The 18,051-nt window shown below is 38.7% G+C and overlaps 1 protein-coding gene across 1 annotated transcript; it reads right to left on the bottom strand.

Moving 5' to 3' along the window:
* Positions 1 to 470: 470 nt before the first annotated feature.
* On the bottom strand, positions 471 to 17,921 carry dhx38.S (DEAH-box helicase 38 S homeolog). Its single transcript, XM_018260540.2, has 26 exons — positions 17,728 to 17,921; positions 17,078 to 17,451; positions 15,889 to 16,052; positions 15,710 to 15,805; positions 14,595 to 14,748; positions 14,150 to 14,268; positions 12,355 to 12,431; positions 12,106 to 12,261; positions 11,634 to 11,795; positions 11,332 to 11,439; positions 10,847 to 10,962; positions 8,281 to 8,418; positions 7,596 to 7,968; positions 7,383 to 7,523; positions 6,442 to 6,552; positions 6,227 to 6,343; positions 6,011 to 6,118; positions 5,796 to 5,908; positions 5,472 to 5,680; positions 5,197 to 5,351; positions 3,620 to 3,775; positions 3,393 to 3,527; positions 3,157 to 3,282; positions 2,486 to 2,581; positions 2,274 to 2,395; positions 471 to 721 (listed from the first exon to the last, which is right to left on the bottom strand). The coding sequence occupies exons 2-26, from the start codon at positions 17,374 to 17,376 to the stop codon at positions 637 to 639; spliced, it is 3,636 nt and encodes a 1,211-aa protein (XP_018116029.1). The 5' UTR covers positions 17,377 to 17,451; positions 17,728 to 17,921; the 3' UTR covers positions 471 to 636.
* Between the last annotated feature and the right edge of the window lie 130 nt (positions 17,922 to 18,051).

Genomic DNA, 18,051 nt, shown 5'->3' with positions numbered 1-18,051 from the left:
GAGGAGCTGTAATAGTGAAGCCAGAACAAACCATCACTAAGCTGTCGGACTACATAGTGAGAATGACAAAACTCCCCTCTGCACGCAGTCAAGCCAGAGCCAGAATCCCTGAGCTGCACTTCATCCCGTCAGCATTGTAGGAAAATCAATAATCAGCATTTAACAGTTGCCTTTTAGTCAATATACAGCACTTAAATTGGCTTCAAGCAGAGGGAGCTGCCGATAATCCAACTGATCCACTTGTTGTGGGACTGCCTCTGACATTACGACACTAGTTAGGAGTTAATTATCATGTTAACACCAGTCTGTTCTTATCAACTGTCTATAAGATCAAGGTTTGTACTAAACATTATGTGCCAAAAGGAGGGCAGAGAAGCACGGTTGGCTAATTCTACTTTCTCTACCTACTTGGAGCCTGTGTATCTGTAAAATTTTAAAAGATAAAAATGCAAAAAGCCAAAAAGACATTATTGTTTAAAAATAACATTATTCCACTTTACAATAAAGAAAATACTTAAACCCCTCTCCCATCCACAATGTCCAATACACTCTATTTCAACCCGGAGAACAAATGATATCTCTTCCCATGCAGTTCCATCAGATCCATGGCAGGTGGATAAATGACATGATAAAGCTTCAAAGCCCAAACCGTGCAGGTGTTCGGCGGGGTGTCCCAGGTTCTACTTGATCCTTCCTTCCTGGTGTGTATATTTTCAAAGACCTGGTGAAATATGGCAACATAAAATCAAAATCGAATCTCTGTTGCCTTACCCATAGCAACCACATAAGCTGCCTACACTGGATATTCTCATTTTAGTGCAATAGTGTTCAGAATAATAGCACCGTATTTAAAAAATAAAAAAAAAAACTGCACATTTTATTCCAAATAAACATGAAGAAAAATTTGTGTTAGGAATGTTAGACTGGTCTAAAAAAATAGTGTCTGCATTCTTCTTTAAAAACTCAAACATTCACTGTATAAACTGAAAAATGTTTCAAGATTTTGCTTTCCCTTGAAGCACTGAACTAATATTTAGTTTTAAAACCAGTATTTCTGAGAACTGCTGCACATCTGGGTTGCATGGAGTCGACCAACTTCTGGCACCTGTTACATTCTTTTGCATTTCTTGGTTTTGCCTCAGATCCAGCATTTTTAACGTCACCCACAGGTTTTCTATTGGGCTGGCCCAATATCTTGTTGGTCTGGAACCAAGATGTTACTCGTTTACTTGGATTTTTGGGGTCTTTGTCTTGATAAAACATCCACTTCAAGGGCACTTTCTCTATGGCATACCGCAACATGACCTCTTCAAGTATTTTGATGTATTGAAACTGATCCATGATCCCTGGTATGTGATAAATAGGCCTAACTGTATGAAAAACATTCCAATATTGTGATGCTTGTGCCACCATGCTTCACTGTCTTCACATTGTACTGTGACTTGAATTCAGTGTTTGGGGGGAGTCTGACAAACTGTCTGTGGCCCCTAGACCCAAAAAGAAAAATTTTGCTTCCATCAGTCAACAAAATGTTGCATCATTTCTCTTTAGGCCAGTCAATGTGTTCTTTGATCATAACCTCTGCAGCATGTCTTTTATTTAACAAAGGAGCTTTGCAGGGGCTTCTTGCCAATAACTTGGCTTCACATAGGTGTCTTCTAATTGTAACAGAAATCACAGGTAACTTTAGACCTTCTTTAATCTTCCTGGAGCTGATCATTGGCTGATTTTAGCTATTCTTCTATCCATTCCAATGGGAGTTTTTTCTGTTTTCTTCCACGTCTTTCAGGTTTTGGTTGCCAATTTAAAGCATTTGAGATCATTTTAGCTGAGCAGTCTATCATTTTCTGTACTTCTTTATACGTTTTCTCCTCTCCAATTAACTTTTTAATCAAAGTACGTTGTTCTTCTGAACAATGTCTGAACGACCCATTTTACTCAGATTTTCAGAGAGAAATGCACTATATAACCAGCATGCACAACATTTGCTGCCTTAGATATTGAGCCATTTTACCCACACATAAACTACCAAAGACTGAATATTATTCAGAAGGGAGTAAGAATAATTTTATTTTAAACTACAAATAGTGTTAATCTCATGTCAGAGTTCGATGCTATAAAGTGCCCTTTTGGGGCTGCCGAATCCATAACAAAAAGCATCTGGAACTGACCATACTGTATAAAATGAATGGTGAGTGTGTATCACACTTTAGTATCCATCGTATTTTTTGTCAGGAGAAAAGAAGTAGTGGAAATCCACCCTCACAGCTCACCTTGCACTACCAAGAACATTCTTTTTTTGCTGCTCCTCTCTCCTGGAACGAAGCTGCTCCTCTGCCAACATCATTTCCTCCTCCATAGCAGATACTTCCTCCTTTGCACGCCGCTTGTTTTCCTAAAAGTTCATCATGGACTGTCAATCAAATTTCAGTTCATACTACATTTAAAAAAACAAAAATACTAAACACAAAAAAAAAAACCTTACCTGTCTCGATTTCCCTGCATGTTTAATACTATAAAACATTGGACCCAACTCTGCCAGCCATTCTCCATCCACAGCTGTGACACACTGCATGTATTCCTAGAAGGAACCCAGAAAAGAAAACATTAGAAAATGTATGCAGTGCCAATCATGCTCAAAGTTAATGTAAAGCTATCCAAACTGAAGTAGGGAAAAAGTCTCCTGACCTGCAACACCCAGGACCTGGACAGGGCACAGCTTCTTGCATTTACATCCAAATATTACATGTTCAGGTGTAGAAACAAAATGTGGGCTTTTGGCTAAAATCATCATTTATCTTTTCTGAATAGCCTTGGATAAGGATTACATTAAAAACTTTCCAACATTACATTAATTTGGAAGATTTAAATAGTCCGCTCACTAACATTTCAGCACAACAGTGGACAAATTAGAATGGGGCCCCTAAAAGCTCTTTCATGGAAACATTGTCACTGAGTCCCCGATATGCCCGTTATGTAATCTTTTATGTATGCCAGCGATTAACAAAAACGCATTGTTACTTTTATTTATTTTTAAATAAAACTGAGCAGTCATATTGACCTTTGATTCTGGATGCTGCTCTCTATCGGCTATTAAAGAGCAGAACACATGTTCTTCTGAAACAGAAGCAAAATGGATTTCGTGTAATTTCCTACCTTTGTGGTCATCACCAGCTCATGGTAAACAATGTAATCTGGGGTATATCCCATGCCAAACAGTGAACTAGTTGGGTGAAGATGACATGGCATCCCAGTTCGTACATTCACATACTCTCCAATCCCCTGTGGATAAATACACAGATTAGAGGATATTTTGTCATAAGAGACTGGACACATTCTCTTTTTCTGTCACACATCTGCAAATAATAATGTGTTTAGATTCAAATACTAACCTTAAGCCTTGCAGCCTGGTGAAAATAAGCTGCACAAATGCACTTTCTGACAATGTCCCAGTCTGAACCACAGGAGGAGAGAGACATTCTTTGAGAAACCATGATGTCTTTCAATTGTGCCCGGACTTCACGAACCTAAGAACATAAGAAAAATGCCTGTCTCACACACACACAGTGGCCTTTTAATCTAGCATGGCTCACAAAGTTTACCAAAAACAAACCCATACCTTCCGCATGGCCTTGGCATGGATGAAGTGCTGGTTGCACCAGCCACTGGAGTAATTATTGTTCTTCCACTGCAGGAAGACATTCAGATACGTCAAATGGTCACTCTCTGGAACAGCAAACTTCTCTCTGATCTGGTCACTCTCCTCCTCACGACCCTAACAGAAAACATAGACAAAGAAATACCTAATAGATGCATCCATTTGAAAAAGATTTTTCAAAATAAACGGTTTCCCAAATTGTAGGCTTCCAACAGCAGTGGGGGGAATGCATTACTAAGAAGTGAGTGTGAAGACAAATGTGGTTATTCTCTTTTCCCAGGGGCTGAAGTGCTAGAGCACTAAGGGTTACAAGAGCATGCTCATTTAAAGGAATTGTTCAGTATAAAAATAGCTGGCTAAATAGACAGGCTGTGCAAAAAAAAAAAAAAAGTTTTCAATGTAGTTAGTTAGCCAAAAATGTAATGTATAAAGGCTGGAGTGACTGGATGTCAACAGAACACTACTTCATGCTTTGCAGCTCTCTTGGTTTCCACTGATTGGTTAGCAGGCAGTAACCAATCGGTCACTTGAAGGGGGGCCACATGCGTCATAACTGTTGCTTTCGAATCTGAGCTGCATGCAAAGGATCAAATGCAAAATCACTGAACAGTTATGTCCCATTTGGCCCCCCTTCAAGTCACTGACTAACTCAGAGTTAGAGAGCTGAAAAACAGGAAGTAGTGTTCTGTTATGTTATGTTACATATCCAGTCACTCCAGCCTTTATACATTACATTTTTGGCTAACTAACTATATTAGAAACATTTCTTATTTTGCACATACAATCTATTTACCCAGTTTTTATTTTTACACTGAACTGTTCCTTGAATAAGCACTTGTACCCCAGGGAATTCTACTCTCTTTTGCCAGACCAAAAATCTGGTGCAGAGAGCTGCACACTCTAACCTAACGTATACAACTGAATGATTTCTAAATTAGAGAACAGAAATGGTGGGTGTCTTTGTGCCTCTTGAAAACTGCTTTAATGCTTTTTTGAACTTTACCACTGCATTCTGCATCGTAAATGACCCCTCGATTGTTTGCTATACACTTGCACTTTATTTCAATATACAGTGCAACCACATCATTTACTTTTGCTAGGAAGCAGCAGTACACATATTACTGGTGTTACTACTGTCAGCATGCTTTAAGGGGAACCAATATGAAAATTTAATAGCCTCTAAACATGAAAATTAGAAACTTTCTAAATATCAATTAATAATCCTGTACCATTTCTGCAGTAAACAAGCTACTATTCACGAACCCCAATCTCATCAGTCTAGGCAAGGGAGCACGCGCGCACACACACGCACGTTATATGACTGACCTAATAGTCTATCAAAATCTAAACAATTCCTGCATACAGAGGCAGATACTGTATTTTAGAGATTAAGATTAGCTTGATTATTTTAATCGACTAGCCTGATCAATTAGTTTTGTTTAGAAATGTTCTTGTTTCAATGAAATGATGATAAAAAGAACCGTATGTAGTTTGTGTTATTAGGATTGTTCCTTAAACGTGGACACCTCATAAATTACCTTTGGTCTATAAAATATTGCTGGCACAGACAGCATAGACACCACAATAAGGATTTCAGAACTGCAGCCCATATCACAGGACACAATAAGCATTTTGGAGAGAGCTGGGTCCAAAGGAAATTCTACCATGAGCCGACCAGTAGATGTGAGGGCACCTTTTAAAAGAAGAGATATGCTTATTTAGAGAAGATTGAGACAGCATCCAGGGTTGAAGGATACAAGAGTAGAGTCAGAGTTGAAAAAAATCCCTTAACTGTTCTCAATCACATACTAACCGGTATTATCAAGAGCACCAAGGATCCAGAGCTGGTACATGGAATTCAACATGTTGTCCTCAGGGGGAGGATCCATGAAATGAAAGAGAAGCAAATCCTGAACCCCCAGTGACTTGAGCAACAGAACCACATTAGAGAGATTTGTGCGCTGGATTTCAGGAACTGCAGTGTGGAGCAGCTCATTCTTAAAGGCACTCTGTGTGTACAGCCTGTCAGGCCAAAAAGACGAGTTTGTTACAAAAGCATTTAATGTACTGCTGAAATGTTAGTACAACAAGGCCATGTCAGGGAAAGAGGTAGTAGCGCTGAACAGTATGAACTTACCTATAGCATTGTCCAGGGCCTGTTCTGCCTGCTCTTCCTGAGCGCTGGTTGGCATTTGCCTGGCTAATAGGGTATATCTGCAGAGCATCCATTCCAATTCGGGGATTAAACACCTATTACATAGGTAGCAGATGGGTTATAATATTAAAATTCAGTCTGCAATACATGTAAGATGATAATTTTGCTCTACTAAGCATGCAACAGAATACACTCACCTTTAACTTGCAGTAGCCTGAATCTATCACAAACATTATGCCATCTACAGTCAGAGATGTTTCCGCAATATTTGTGGCCACAATGCATTTTCTCACACCATCTGGAGCCTGTAAGTAAAAGCAGAGAGATTAGCAGCCTATAGAAATGCTATTTAATCCCAGTTATATTTAGCTCCGCTATTTTTTTTAAACCCCAATCAGTATTTCTAAGCTCACCTTCTGGAAGATCTTGGCTTGCAAGTCAGATGGTAACTGAGAGTAGATCGGTAACACAGCCAGGGGTGGTGCACTGTCCAGTTCCTCCAAACGTTCAACAATCTGATCTGATGTCACCTGTTGGTTGGAAAAGGGATATGCACCTTTACATTACAGGAAACAGACAGCACATGAGCAAACACTGCAAGGAAAAGCCAATGTGGACCAGAGCTCACCTCAATGTCCTCCTGACCAGGCATGAAGATCAGTATGTCACCTGCAGCTCCCGATAAGTGGATTTGTAGAGCTTGTTTTACAGCAGCTTCCACATAATCCTCCTGGGGAGTCTGGATATGAGAGAAAAAATTAAGTAACTTGAGTAGATAAATGGGTGGAAACAGAGAAATGAAAACAGATGGGAAACCTAATTTAAGTTGAAAAATAAAGACATGGGAATAACGGCAGTGATAAAGGAATTAAGATTGCAGATGTAATTACATGTGCAGCGGAGAAGAACAAGAGGGGGTAGGTAGTAGGCATAGTGTAGTGAGTAATGACTGTACCCTGACAAGAATGCCAAGTTGTACAGGCACAGGCCAAAGCCTGTATTGTAGTATAGCATACTAGTACATTGAAGTCATATACATTTTTACTTATAAAAATCTGTATACAATGCCTCTACTTGAACCACAATGGAAAACAAGCAGAATAACATGGTAAACTGTTCTTATTGAGCCTAACATAATCCAAAAAGGGAAACAATTAAATGGACAGAACGGTTACAATTAACCGTACTGGAGGAATGTAACAGCGTTCTTCCATCAGTGCACTGTCTAGGTCAGCTCTACTTTAGCATTGAAGTGATATCACCCCCTTCATTTCTCCCCCAGCAGCCTAACAACAGAACAATGGGAAGGTAACCAGATAAAAGCTCCCTAACACAAGATAACAGCTGCCTGGTAGATCTGAGAACAGCACTCAATAGTAAAATCCAGGTCCCACTGTGACACATTCAGTTACATTGAGTAGGAGGAACATCATAAAAATCATGACAGAATCCCTTTAATAATAAATTTTGTTTGGCCGAATTTTGAATTTATGGTAGTTATGGGGAGTAAAAAAGCTCACTTGAATTTGAAATTCGACCCTTGATAAATGTGCCTCTAAACGCATTTACCTTGCTAAACAGGATGTCCACAGGGAATGTACGTCCTGGTATATGAAAAATTGGAACATTGCCAAAGAAAGCTGCAAATTTCTCGGCATCCATAGTGGCTGAAGTCACGATCAACTTTAAATCAGAGCGTCGGGTAACAACCTGTAAAGCACACAGTGTTAGATTGCAACAGGCCATTTATGCGATAGGGGTAGATAAAAAAAAATAACTTACCTCCCGCAGGAGCCCAAACAGCACATCTGTGTTTAATGACCGTTCATGGGCTTCATCCATAATAACAGCACTGTAGTTGTCAAGGTCAGATTCACGCAAACATTCACGTAACAGTATGCCGTCTGTCATGTACTTAATAAGAGTTTTCTCTGAAGTGCAGTCCTCAAATCGGATAGCATAGCCCACTTCTTCTCCAAGGCTCACTTGCATTTCTTCACTAACTCGCTTTGCCACAGACATGGCTGCCACTCGGCGGGGCTGGGTGCAGGCAATCATGCCATAATCCGTATACCCGTCCTCATGCAGGTACTGAGTGAGTTGGGTAGTCTTCCCACTACCGGTTTCCCCCACCACAATGACGATGCTATTATCTCTGTAAATACAACAATGTGGATTGCAGATCATGCATTGCTTTGTGCACTACTGATAATGCTGTGCAAAAGGCAACATAAATTAAATCCCTCCAATATTTCCTATTCATGGTTTAAAAATGCTTGGCATTGCCCATAAACAAAGTCTATGGAAAAAACATAGCTGGGGGCCTACAGAATGTGCTATTAAATGGTGAATATTGCAAGTTTGGAATGTTCTTGAGCATGAAACAATATTTGGACAATAGCATTATGCTTGTTAGATTTACCAATGTTTCATTTTCCTGCAGCAATATTTTAAAACAGCACATTACCTTATGATGGTAAGTAGTTCCTGCTGTACCGCAAATATGGGCAAGTACTGCCTCTGCTCCATCAGACTCTTCTTGCGGGAGAAGTCACTGCTTGCCTCACTGCGCTCCCGCATGTGGTCGGCGAACTTCTGCTCTGTCCTGAAAATGCAGAAAATAAAGTTGGGACTCGATTACACAGTAAAATGTGGTTTTGTGTAATCTACGCAATAATAATTTTTAGTGTGTATCACAGAATAGTAACACATTGGTTACACAATTTATTTAAAAAACAAACAAACTGTATATCAAGCCTAAAAGATGTATTTTTAGACTGTAAGCTCTTTTGGGCAGGGTCCCCCATGGCTGTGTATATTTACACAGAGAGGTACATCTAGCAAGTGTGTATTCATTATTTGGGATACATATTTACTTAATGTGTCAAACATGGCACAAACCACACAAGGCACTGTGGTCCCTGTATGTAAGTGCAAGCCATTTCCCACACATGTGCCAATCCATACTTAAGAGGTGCAAGTTGGATGCATTTGTGAATTTACTTACTGGTATAAGTGTGTACATCCCATATCTGCAGCAAATAGAGACAGGATTTTAAATGTTGCATTATGGGATAAAGTATGGCAAAATTTATTTGCCAATTATTTGCATTTTGCACTGGCTTTTACACTTAGAATAGCTTTACCTGAAAGGTAGGGGCAATGTTTACGGTTCCCATGCCGGACATATATAAATAATAGGACAAAACAATAGGCATTCTTTCACAGAATAAGTTTTTTTTCCAGTCAGCACATTTAGGCGTTACCAAGAAATAGACCAATTGCATACTGGCTACACACTAGCTACAGTAAAGCACCCTGCTGTGTGGGACTACAGATATTAAGAAACAGTCTCAGTTTAGGTTTAAGCTATGGTATACAGGTGAAGTGAAATGAGAAAAATATATATAAAGAAATTAAGAATTTAAAAAAAAATAAATAAAAAAAACTGAAAATTGTCATGTACATATGTAATCACCCCCTTTGCCATGAACCCCCCTAAAAAATCCTGGTGCAACCCATTACCTTAAAGGAATTGTTCAGTATAAAAATAAAAACTGGGTAAATAGATAAGCTGTGCAAAATACATTACATTTGGCAAAATACAATTACATTTTTGGCTAACTAACTATATTAGAAACATTTTTTATTTTGCACAGCCCATCTATTTACACAGTTTTTATTTTCACACTGAACTAATCCTTTAAAAAGTCACATAATTAGTGAAATGAAGTCCACCTGTGTGCAATCTAAGTGTCACATGATCTGTCAGTAGAAACACACCTTTTCCGACATGGTACCATAACAAACCTGCCAAGAGAGGGCCGCCCACCAAAACTCTGACCGGGCAAGAAGGGCATTAATCAGAGAGGCAGCACAGAGACCAATGGTAACCCTGAAGGAGTTGCAGAGTTCCACAGCAGAGACTGGAGTATCTGTCCATAGGACCACAATAAGCTCTACACTCCATAGAGCTGGGCTTTATGGAAGTGGCCAGAAAAAAACCCATTACTTGGGGTTGTTCAACTTCAAACAACTAGTTGTTTTTAGGTAGATCACCAGAAATAACGACTTTTTCCTATTACTTTCTATTTTCTACGTGTCACCATTTTTCTAAAATTGAAGTATAAAGTGTCATTTTTCACCTTCTGAAGCAGCTCTGGGAGGGGGGTCATCGACCCTGTAGACTGTTCTAAATGGATACATTTAGTTGATACATTTCTTATCTTTGTCCCTGCTGAGCAGAATTTCATTAAAGGCAGCTGTTAGAATTGATACAATAGTTGCTAATACTCCAGAGATGCTGCTGAGAAATGTATCAACTAAATGTTGCAAAATTGTAATGAATTACTGAACTAAACTGAATTACTGAGCTGCCAGACTGAAACATCAGAGACAGGAACATTGTAATTGCTGCAAAAGATGGCTCTACAAAGTACTGACTTTAGGGGGGTGAATAGTTATGCACGCTGAAGATTTCTGTTATTTGTTGTTTGCTTCAGAATAATAAAAAAAAAACTTCAAAGTTGTAGGCATCTTCTGTAAATAAAATGGTGCAAACTCTCAAACAATCCATTTTAATTCCAGGTTGTGAAGAACATGAAAAATGCCAAGGGGGTGAAGACTTTTGCAAGGCACTGTATATATTAAATTATAGCCTAGGGAAGGATTCATAAAAGTTTTAAAAACATAAACTTTGAAGTGTGGTAGCACATAATAAATGACTTGTTTCCTGTAAAACATGAATGTCGGAGAGTTCTAGTAAGTCTTTGACCTTTCTAAGTATAGATGTACAACAAACAGAATATCAGCAAAGGTAAGGATCCTGCTTTTATCACATATGTATACATATTTTGGGCATAAGGATTGTAAAACAACACCTGGCAAGTTCTCCAAACCAGATTGAGTACAGGATAACAAGAATTACTGTCCTGTTCGGTTTCATTTTGTGACTAGTAATGAAGCAGGTATGAAAACGTTACAATTGTCTTGACACATATACAGGAGCAAGAGTATTGTTAAACATATCGTACTTGTAATCAACTCCTCCATCCTCTGCAACAGGCTTGTCAGATTCATCAGCTTGCTTCTTAACACCCATGATGTCTCCAAGCTTTGTTCCAGCCAATTCCCAGTGCTTGTGCTGAGCCTGAATCAGACAAACTCATTTAAAGATTGCTTCACATATCTTAATTCTACTCCTTACAAATTTAGACCAATGGTTGTTGGAATAGTTTGGTTCAAACTCCCCTTTATAGGCAGAAACATTGGTGCAAGCACCATTCAGGCATAGTTCCAACATTACACAGTATAGAACAACAAACAGGTGTCTAGCCCCAAATTTGACCTTCATGCGGAGCATCTACAAGGGAAAACATGCATTCCCTAATTCACACACTAATGGACTTCAGACTGAGACACCCCAACCACTGGCTAGCCCCACAGTTTGGGAACAATTGCTTTACATTATATTTCTGATCATGCAAATAAGTGGCCTAGTTGTCTTCCAGTGCCTCACCTTTTTACGCTCCTTTTGCTCACGGTGCTTGCGAACCAGCTGACTGCCTTTGCGGGCAATAATCGCCAAATCAGAAGTTGCATCACGCACTGGAATCACTGGTTCTGGCTAAAGAGGGAAGAGTGAATAATTCTAATTATTAACTAGCGCCCTTTTACACAGAGGACAATTACTTTTTGAAGAAATTACCACTTTTTGATATTAATTGTTTTCAAATAGTCCAGCACAAAGATATACAATGTTCACTGTAGAATTAAACTTAACATTCGAAGACCTTAATATTCAATCTACAACTGACCTACCTGTTTGGTAAATACAATGCGACCATCCAGGAAGGGAGGCACCAGATTATGCACAAGGAGATGCACTTTTGCTGCATTGTCTTCCTCAAAATCTTCATCAACCTCTAGCCTCTGTACTACTCCACTGGTTAGCATGCGGTTCGTTTCCCAACGCTCGTTATCCTGGAAATAACGTGAACTTAATGCATCTTTTACAACATACCGTTTATCAACTACAAAAAGGACCATTCAAATTTTAAAATGAGGGTAGAAAATGACAATATATAAGAAAGATTTAAATGAAGTGATCTTTTAGATATGGTACAAGGATCTGAAGGCCCATGAACATTAAGAAAAGCATATATAATGTTGCATTCATTTTATGTATGCCGTACAGGCAACATATATTCAAGAGATAAAGAAGGCTATATAGTAACTAAGACAAGATGTGCACAAAACATATTTTTTCAAGGTGGCAATAAGACAAGTGTACCTCATTGATTTGCCTCCTCTGAGCAGACACCCTTTTAGTGCTTTGTTTCTGGAGCTGCTGTTCCCGTTTCTTTACATAGTCTTCAGAGGAAGAAGTCAGCGCATTGTGAGACTCATCAAATCCTTCATCCATCATATACCAGTCTCTATCTGCTTGCTTTGAAGAAAAGACAAAGCAAGTGTAAGCATTGCTCAAAAAATAAAATAAATAAATAACTGAATTCATAAGTTAAAGTTTTCAACTAATCACCCGCTGATCATCCTCCCATTGCTGTTGCTCCTCCTCGGATATAAAGTTAATCTTGTCATCCTCGTTGTCTTGCTTCCCTGAAGATGGCACAGGTATCAATTCAAATGTATGTACAGAAATTTGAAAAAAGTTGAAATGCATAACGTAGTAACACAGTAGATGCACAAATATGTCACTTGAATAGTTTTGTTTTTACTTATAAAGTTCAATCTGGAACCATTTTATACAAATAAGCCACAATTTCCTAAACAGTTGCCTACGCTATTTGACTTCTCCTTTAATGACTTAACTGTATGCATAGAACCTTTTCAACATAATCATTATAGCAATTTGTACATTGAGTTACAGTAATTTCTACAATGCTGCAGTATCTTTAAATGTGCCTACAATTGCTGCATATTATCCTTTACACCATCACTGTTCTCTGTAGAATGACTGACCTTGAATCGTATAAGACTACAAGACTCAAGAAGTACAATTTATAATACAAGCTATGGTACCCTGTACCTGAAATATTATACATTACTTATTCATACTGTATGTAAATAGTAGCCCTAGATAGTATGTATATAGATATTATACAACATTTTAGAGCTACGTTTCTGTATAGTTTTTTTTTCTACTTAAAGCTAGCACTGAATCCACTATTTTGGATTCGGCCGAAACCCCCAAATCCTTCTCGAAAGATTTGTCCGAATACCGAACCTAATTCGAATCCTAATTTGTATATGCATATTAGTGGTGGGAAGGGGAAAATGTTTTTTCTTCCTTGTTTTGTGACAAGAAGTCACAGATTTCCCTCCCCGTCCCTAATTTGCATATGCAAATTAGGATTCGGATTTGGTTCAGCCGGGCAGAAGGATTCAGCCGAATCCTGCTGAAGAAGGCTGAATCCTGGATTTGGTGCATCCCTTCTTAAAGCATTCAGTCCGATTATAAGGTGTTACAAGTATTTATATTAAAGGGGTTGTTCACCTTCAAACAACTAGTTGTTATCAGATAGATCACCAGAAATAACGACTTTTTCCAATGACTTTCTATTTTCTATGTGTCACGGTTTTTCTAATATTGAAGTATAAAGTGTCATTTCTCTCCTTCTGAAGCAGCTCTGGGAGGGGGGGTCGCCGATCCTGTAAACTGATCTAAATTGATACATTTAGTTGCTACATTTCTTATCTTTGTCCCTGCTGAGCAGAATCTCTGGTGTTTCATTACAGGCAGCTGTTAGAATTGATACAATTGTTACTAATACTCCAGAGATGCTGCTGAGAAATGTATCAACTAAATGTTGCAAAATTGTAACAGTTCAGAATCTGCACCTGGATTACTGAGCTGTCAGACTCAAACACCAGAGACAGGAACATTCAACTTTAAACTTAGATTTTGGAAAAAACGTAAAAAATAAATAATGGAAAGTAATTGGAAAAAGTCATTATTTCTAGGGAACAATCTAAAAACAACTAAATTGAAAAAAAAGTGTTTGGAAGGTGAACAACCCCTTTAAGAAGAACTGGATCAAAAAAAAGAGAAAAAATGGTGTTCCACACTGTTCTAGGAGTTAAAGAACTAAATGTGCTTGGTAGCCATCATAACCACTCAAATATACCGGTCTTAAAAACACTGGCAGCAGCACCTTACATCTGAATAAAAATGAAATGATACAGAGTTGCAGATTTCTATACTATAATACTAAATATTGCTGCCAAATAACTACAAATGTGCACACATGTAGATGCTACTCTATGAAGCAACCTTCCAACATACTTAGCCACAGCATTTCTTCCTTAGCTCTTACCTCTGCCTTGAGACAGACGAGGGGTGGATCCAAGATGTCGTCGATCAGAGGCCCATTCATTGTATTTGTAAGATGGAGTTGGAAGGGGAGATTCTTCACTATACCGACCCCTCTCTGACCTAAAGCCAGCACAGTAAGGGAAAAGAGACATGGAAGTAGGTAGATGCGTCTTCTCTGTTTAGAACTGGCCCAAACTGAAAGTATGCTTTGAAAATTGTAAGTTTATTTTACATTTAGGGCAAGCAAACATATTTACTTATACAAGTATCCAGTGAGTTAAGTTGCAGAATACTTTTTTTAGACTGTTTTAGGGGGTGATAAAAGAACTTAAGTAATAATGCACTTCTCAACATACTACTTCCCATGGCGTTGAAGGGTGTTTTGACCACTCACAGCCTGCTTGAATAAAGGAAGTCTTAAATATTCATGGCCAAAATTATCTCACCTTTCCCTTCTTGAACTTTCACGTTCACTCCGATGACTTCTTTCAGAATCTTTGTTTGATGGTGCAGGAGAAGGGGACTCCCACTGTGACCGCTGAGACCCTCCATATCCACTATCATCTTCCTCCCAATTTGAGCGAGAGGGTGTTGATGCATCTAGAGATCAATAATATAGCAGGGTTTATTCTAATAGCTCAAATAGAGATGCAAAGTGTTGCATGAACATAAAAGGTAACAATAATTCCATTTATTTTTCAGAGGATATCTGGTTTTAGTGAGGTGTGTTAAACCTTCTGCACAGTAACCAGCTGAGTTATACATTGTGTTATACTGCCTGTATGAATTATATTCAAGGCGAGTCACACATTATTGCATTACACCATCCTTTATTTCCAGTTTATCTTTAGGAAGACTAAAGTCAGTTATTAAAAATTAAAGTAAACTTGAGTGTCTTCTGAAATGTTTTTTACTATTTAACAATTTCTGTTTTTGAGTTGTTTTTTCTTATTATCTTTCAGGGCTGCTAAGCTGGCAACCACAGGCTTAACTGAACGTGCAGGCATATGTGTATCCCCTTTTGATTTCAAAACAATGCTGCCATTTTAAGAGAAGGAGCTGCTTTACTTGTTACATAACATAGCTATATCTAGCTATATCAGCACCTTTTAGAACTATGCCAAACAATACTACATTAAAACAGAATCCTTTTTAGTCTTGTTCATTTAATTACACACTGCATGAACCTCATGGTTGATTACAAAAAGCAACTATATAGAAAAAAAAGTTTCTATAATCTGGCTCTTTAAACATTTCTTTTTAGATAATCCACCACTGTTGTATTTTTTTAAAAAGTTATATTTACAGATTTTATTGTGCTGTAAAGATAATGTACTTCTATTTCAGCTGTCTAAGGTCCTTCTACCATCTTGCCATTTTGTCTGTTTGCAGATTATAGTCCTCAGAGCAGAGACTAGATGAGCGGTTTCCAAAGCCTAATAAAAATTCCAGTTCTGTAAAGCACTGCCTACATGTGCCTAATATAATGATACAACATGCTGATTATGAAAGAGAAGCTTTACTATGGAGCCCCTGTCACTTTATGATTCCTCACACTTACCTCTAGCTCTGTGCCTTGGGCTCTCAGGCTCACTGCGCCTTGCACTTCTCTCTGATCCACTGTCTCTCTCTGACCTGTTACGGTGGCTGCGATCCTCTAAAATACAGTGGGGGGCACAATTATTCACATGGCATAAGTGCATAGACTAACTGATCAGATTGCTGAATCAACTAGAGTACCTCTTTCTCTACCACGATCCTTTCTTCTCTGCCGATCATCCTTGGATGACGCATATACCCCATGCTCTCGTCTTTCACGTTCTCTCTGACGGTTACGAGCCAAGAATTCCTCATTTACACCACCAGTGTATGATGGAGTCTCCACACGTGCTGTCCTGTAATGTCTTTTAAAATGGAGACAAAAAAAAAAAAACAGCCTTGAAGACTAGACAAGACAAACAAAACATCTGACTCCATATGTAGGCCTTCCTTTATGTTAAAGCTTCAGAGATTAAAGGGTTTGTTCACTTTTTAGTATGATGTAGAGTATTATATTTTGGTACAATTTGCAATTGGTTTTAATTTTTTATGATTTGTGGTTTTTAAGTTATTTAACTTTTTTCCCCCAGCAGCTCGCCAGTTTGCAATTACAGCAATCTGGTTGCTCGGGCCCATATTACTCTAGCAACCATGCATTGATTTGAATAATTGACTGGAATATGAATAGTAGAGGACCTAAATAGAAACATGAGTAATAAAAAGTAGCAATAACAATAAATGTGTAGCCTTGCAGAGCATTTGATTTTAGATGGGGACAATTACCCTCCCCTTTTTTTAGTTTTTATTTAATGCTAACTGTTACAACATCAGGTAAGCAAGGAAAGAAAAGTAGAAATAGAAGGGGTATATGCCTAACTAAGCCATTGTGAGTCATATATATTTATATGGATTGAACATTCAACCAAGTGTCCCATATTGCGTTGAACTTAGCTGGGCATCCTCTTGACAAGTAAACCGACTTTTGTTTGGGTTATCATTATTAGTCATTTTTTCCAGAGGGTGAATGCTGGAGCCGTTGTAGATATCCAGGTCAAGAAAATTGCTTTTGTCACTTAAAACAGCTGGAGATAGCATAACCGTTGGTATGATGGTAGTACCAAATCTTCCAACACCCCAAGTAAGTATACCTTTGGGAATACTGAATATTAGGGAGAGCCAGGCTTATGACCCCCTCAGAAGAAACACGCAAATAATTAAAAAACTATAAAAAAAAATAAACAATGAAGACCAATTGAAAAGCTGCTTAGAATTGGAGATTTTATAATATTCTTAAAGTTAACTTAAAGGTGAACCATCGCTTTAACCCAACCAAAATGTTGGTCATGGTACATAAAGATAGAACTCTTATAACAAAAGCATAAATCATTACCTGTCTCCATGACTCCCCCGACTCAGTTTATCATTAGGTCTGTCTGAAGACCGGTCTTTCTCCTCCGAATCCCTTGAAGAGACTTTGGGTTTCTTTTCTCCTTCTTGCTGTTCTTTCTCTTCCCTTTCTTTTCTCTTCTGAGCAGCAAGCAGGTCCAGGCCAAGCAGTGAGGAGCGTGGGGCTGGTGCTTTAAACACATGCTGCTCATTGATGGAACTCTTCTTCTTTATTACTAACCCCCCAGTCTCCAGAGACGGGTCACTGCCTTCCAGCCTGTGCAGAGAGAGATCATCCTCCATGTCTCAAATCTCTCCTGAAGTCTCCTGAAGGACAGGAGCACGGATATCACACACACAAGTCCAACTCAATCCTACCTGTAAAAGAAGAAGAAAGAGTCTTTGCTAATAGTGTAAAATTGGGTGTACATAACTCACATTACATAAGGGCTTAGATGTACACCTCCAATGAGCTATAAATGAAAAGCAAACTAGAAGTCACCTGTCATATACCAGGAGTCCTCGGGTTTCCTTGGATTCATCCAGCCATACAAAACGCGAAAGACAATATGAATGGCAAAGAAATGTATGAACTATCTATGCGTTATTTTCTATAAAGGATCGCTTTACCCTTCCAGAAACACACATGCCTACCTCTGAAATATGCCTATTTGTTGTCAGTTCGCAGTGCAATGACGTACAACAAGCTGGTCCCGAGTGTTTTACGGTTCGCAGGAGTCTTCACCATCCTGGACCCTTCTAAGTTCCTCCTGCCGGGTCTGCGCGTGTCATCTGTTTACTTCCGGTGTTCTGGGCCGCGAATGACGTCATTAGACAGCGCCCTGTCGACACAAGATCACCTATGAAAAAAGAAAAAGGCGACTCGATAAGAATATCCGGTCACGTGGTCAGACCAAACCCACTGTACTCTCTGTATCTTAAAATAATAGGTGCGCTGTTGAAAGTTTGCTGGTATAC

The sequence above is a fragment of the Xenopus laevis genome, chromosome 4S, assembly GCF_017654675.1.
Source record: "Xenopus laevis strain J_2021 chromosome 4S, Xenopus_laevis_v10.1, whole genome shotgun sequence".
NCBI classification, from domain to species: Eukaryota; Metazoa; Chordata; class Amphibia; order Anura; family Pipidae; genus Xenopus; species Xenopus laevis.
Note: the sequence above shows the minus strand (reverse complement) of the source record. Positions and strands in the feature narration are given on the sequence as shown.

Excerpts from the sequence above, each read along its gene's own strand:
- dhx38.S (XM_018260540.2), bottom strand. The coding sequence starts at position 17,376 with ATGGAGGATGATCTCTCTCTGCACAGGCTGGAAGGCAGTGACCCGTCT. Across the intron at positions 11,796-12,105 it reads AGAGGAGGCAAATCAATGAG|GATAACGAGCGTTGGGAAAC; the intron begins GTACACTTGTCT and ends CGTTATTTCCAG. Across the intron at positions 2,582-3,156 it reads AGCTGGTGATGACCACAAAG|GAATACATGCAGTGTGTCAC; the intron begins GTAGGAAATTAC and ends GGTTCCTTCTAG.